Below are 2,291 nucleotides of genomic sequence, written 5' to 3' on the forward strand. Positions count from 1 at the left end.
AAATATTGAAGTATTTTTTAAAATTTAAATAGTGACTTCATTTGTAACTTTGAAATCTTCTCTATATGTTCCTTGTTCTATGAAATATATCTGACTTCTCAGTTTAATATTTGTCCTAGGACATAGTCTTGCTTAACCAATAGGCATTGTGAACTAGACAGCAAAGGAGGCCCCCTGTGCTGTTGTATCAGAAAGCTGGGGAGTCAACCAGCTGCTCCCATTTTTCTCAGTAATATTGTGACTGGTATTTACTTGACTGGTATTTACTTGATTTCATTTACAATACAATTACAGAGTGAATGAAATGAGTTCAACTTGCCTGCCTCTGATATCCCGATCGCAATCTGCTTCCTGTGTAAATTGATGTGAGTAACTTAATATTTTCAACCTCAGTTTTCTTGTCTATAAAAAAGAAACAACAAAAGTACCTAATATTATCCCCTGAAAATTAAAATATATCTACATACGAATTTTAACTTCCAGGCTGGTAATTTAGTAAGCATTCAGGAAATATTGCTGCTTCCTCTAATGTTTATCACATAACCCTAGATTTAAATGCTATAATCATTTTGTTATACTTATGATTCCTTTTTAAAACCTTATCTTTAAAGCTCTTTGAGCACATTTAATAACATTTAATTATATACAATATTGTATATTTCATATAAATACCACTTAAGGAAATATTTTCCTACAAAGCTGTATCTACAGAGCATACTTGAAACAAATTATCTGATGTTGCTGTTAAAAACAATCTTTGAAATATGGGAAGATTCATTGCAAATATATAAATTCTAAAACTGTGGAGTAAACTAACAGTTAAATAAAGAAAAATTAGTTTAAGTTTTTCTTCAATGAGTTTTCTTGAAATGTTTTCTTAGATGACATATTTGTTTATAATAGCATCCATATATGAGTTAATGAAAATGATGCTACATATTTATAAATCCCTTCCTGGAATATCTCCATCACAGCCTGGTTCTGGCAGCAGCTACATTGACCCATGGCTTTCCTGGAGGATGGGAACCACACTGCAGTGACAGAGTTCATTTTATTGGGCTTAACAAATGACCCGGTCCTTAGAGTCGTCCTCTTCATCATCATCCTGTGCATCTACCTGGTGACTGTGTCTGGGAACCTCAGCACCATCCTCCTCATCAGAGTCTCTTCCCATCTCCATCACCCCATGTACTTTTTTCTCAGTCACTTGGCTTCTACTGACATAGGCTACTCATCTTCTGTCACACCCAATATGCTGGTCAACTTCCTGGTAAAGCGAAATACAATCTCCTTCCTTGGGTGTACCATCCAGCTTGGCTCAGGTGCTTTCTTTGGGACACTTGAATGCTTCCTTCTGGCCACCATGGCGTATGATCGCTTTGTAGCAATCTGTAACCCACTGCTTTATTCAACCAAAATGTCCACATGTGTCTGCATCCAGTTGCTTGTAGGATCTTATATAGGTAGTTTACTTAATGCTTCTTCCTTCATTATTTCCTTCTTTTCTCTTCTCTTCTGTGGACCAAATAGAGTCAATCACTTTTTCTGTGATTTGGCTCCTTTGGTAGAGCTCTCCTGTTCTAGTGGCAGTGTCCCCATAGTTCCTGCCTCATTTTGTTCTGCCTTTGTCATTATAGTCACAGTGTTTGTCATAGCTGTCTCTTACACCTACATCCTCATCACCATCCTGAAGATGCGCTCCACTGAGGGCCGCCACAAGGCCTTCTCCACCTGCACCTCCCACCTCACTGCAGTCACTCTCTTCTATGGGACCATTACATTCATCTATGCGATGCCCAAGTCCAGCTACTCCACTGACCAGAACAAGGTGGTGTCTGTATTCTACATGGTGGTGATCCCCATGTTGAACCCCCTCATCTACAGTCTTAGAAATAATGAGATTAAGGGTGCTCTGAAGAGAGAAATTAACAGGAAAATATTTTCTTAAGTGATGTCTGTTATGTTGTAGAATTTAATATAGTAACAACATCCTACAGATAAAATAATGAAAAGAACTAAATGCCTGTGGCTGAAATATATGTTCTGATACATATAGTTAGCCACTTGGAAGCTTTTTAGTAACTGTAGAGTGTAGATGTGCAGATATTAAGTAATAAATCATATTTTCATAGTGTTACATTCAATAAATTTAAATAAACTCATAATTAACAAAGTAATTATTTTTATAAAAAGTAACTTCCTGAAAATTATTTTTCACTTTCAGTCATTTGTTTTTAAAAATAGTTATCTGCTATAAATTACAATCATGGAACATTCAAATGATTCAAATA

At 35.9% G+C, this 2,291-nt stretch overlaps 1 protein-coding gene across 1 annotated transcript; it reads left to right on the top strand.

Annotated features, from left to right (window-relative positions):
* Positions 1 to 1,003: 1,003 nt before the first annotated feature.
* LOC128094118 (olfactory receptor 469) lies at positions 1,004 to 1,948 on the top strand. The gene has a single exon (XM_052712217.1). The coding sequence runs from the start codon at positions 1,004 to 1,006 to the stop codon at positions 1,946 to 1,948; it is 945 nt and encodes a 314-aa protein (XP_052568177.1).
* The last annotated feature ends 343 nt before the right edge of the window (positions 1,949 to 2,291 follow it).

Source organism: Peromyscus californicus, unplaced genomic scaffold, assembly GCF_007827085.1.
Source record: "Peromyscus californicus insignis strain IS unplaced genomic scaffold, ASM782708v3 Scaffold_4__1_contigs__length_199733344, whole genome shotgun sequence".
Taxonomy (NCBI): domain Eukaryota; kingdom Metazoa; phylum Chordata; class Mammalia; order Rodentia; family Cricetidae; genus Peromyscus; species Peromyscus californicus.

Excerpts from the sequence above, each read along its gene's own strand:
- LOC128094118 (XM_052712217.1), top strand. The coding sequence starts at position 1,004 with ATGGCTTTCCTGGAGGATGGGAACCACACTGCAGTGACAGAGTTCATT.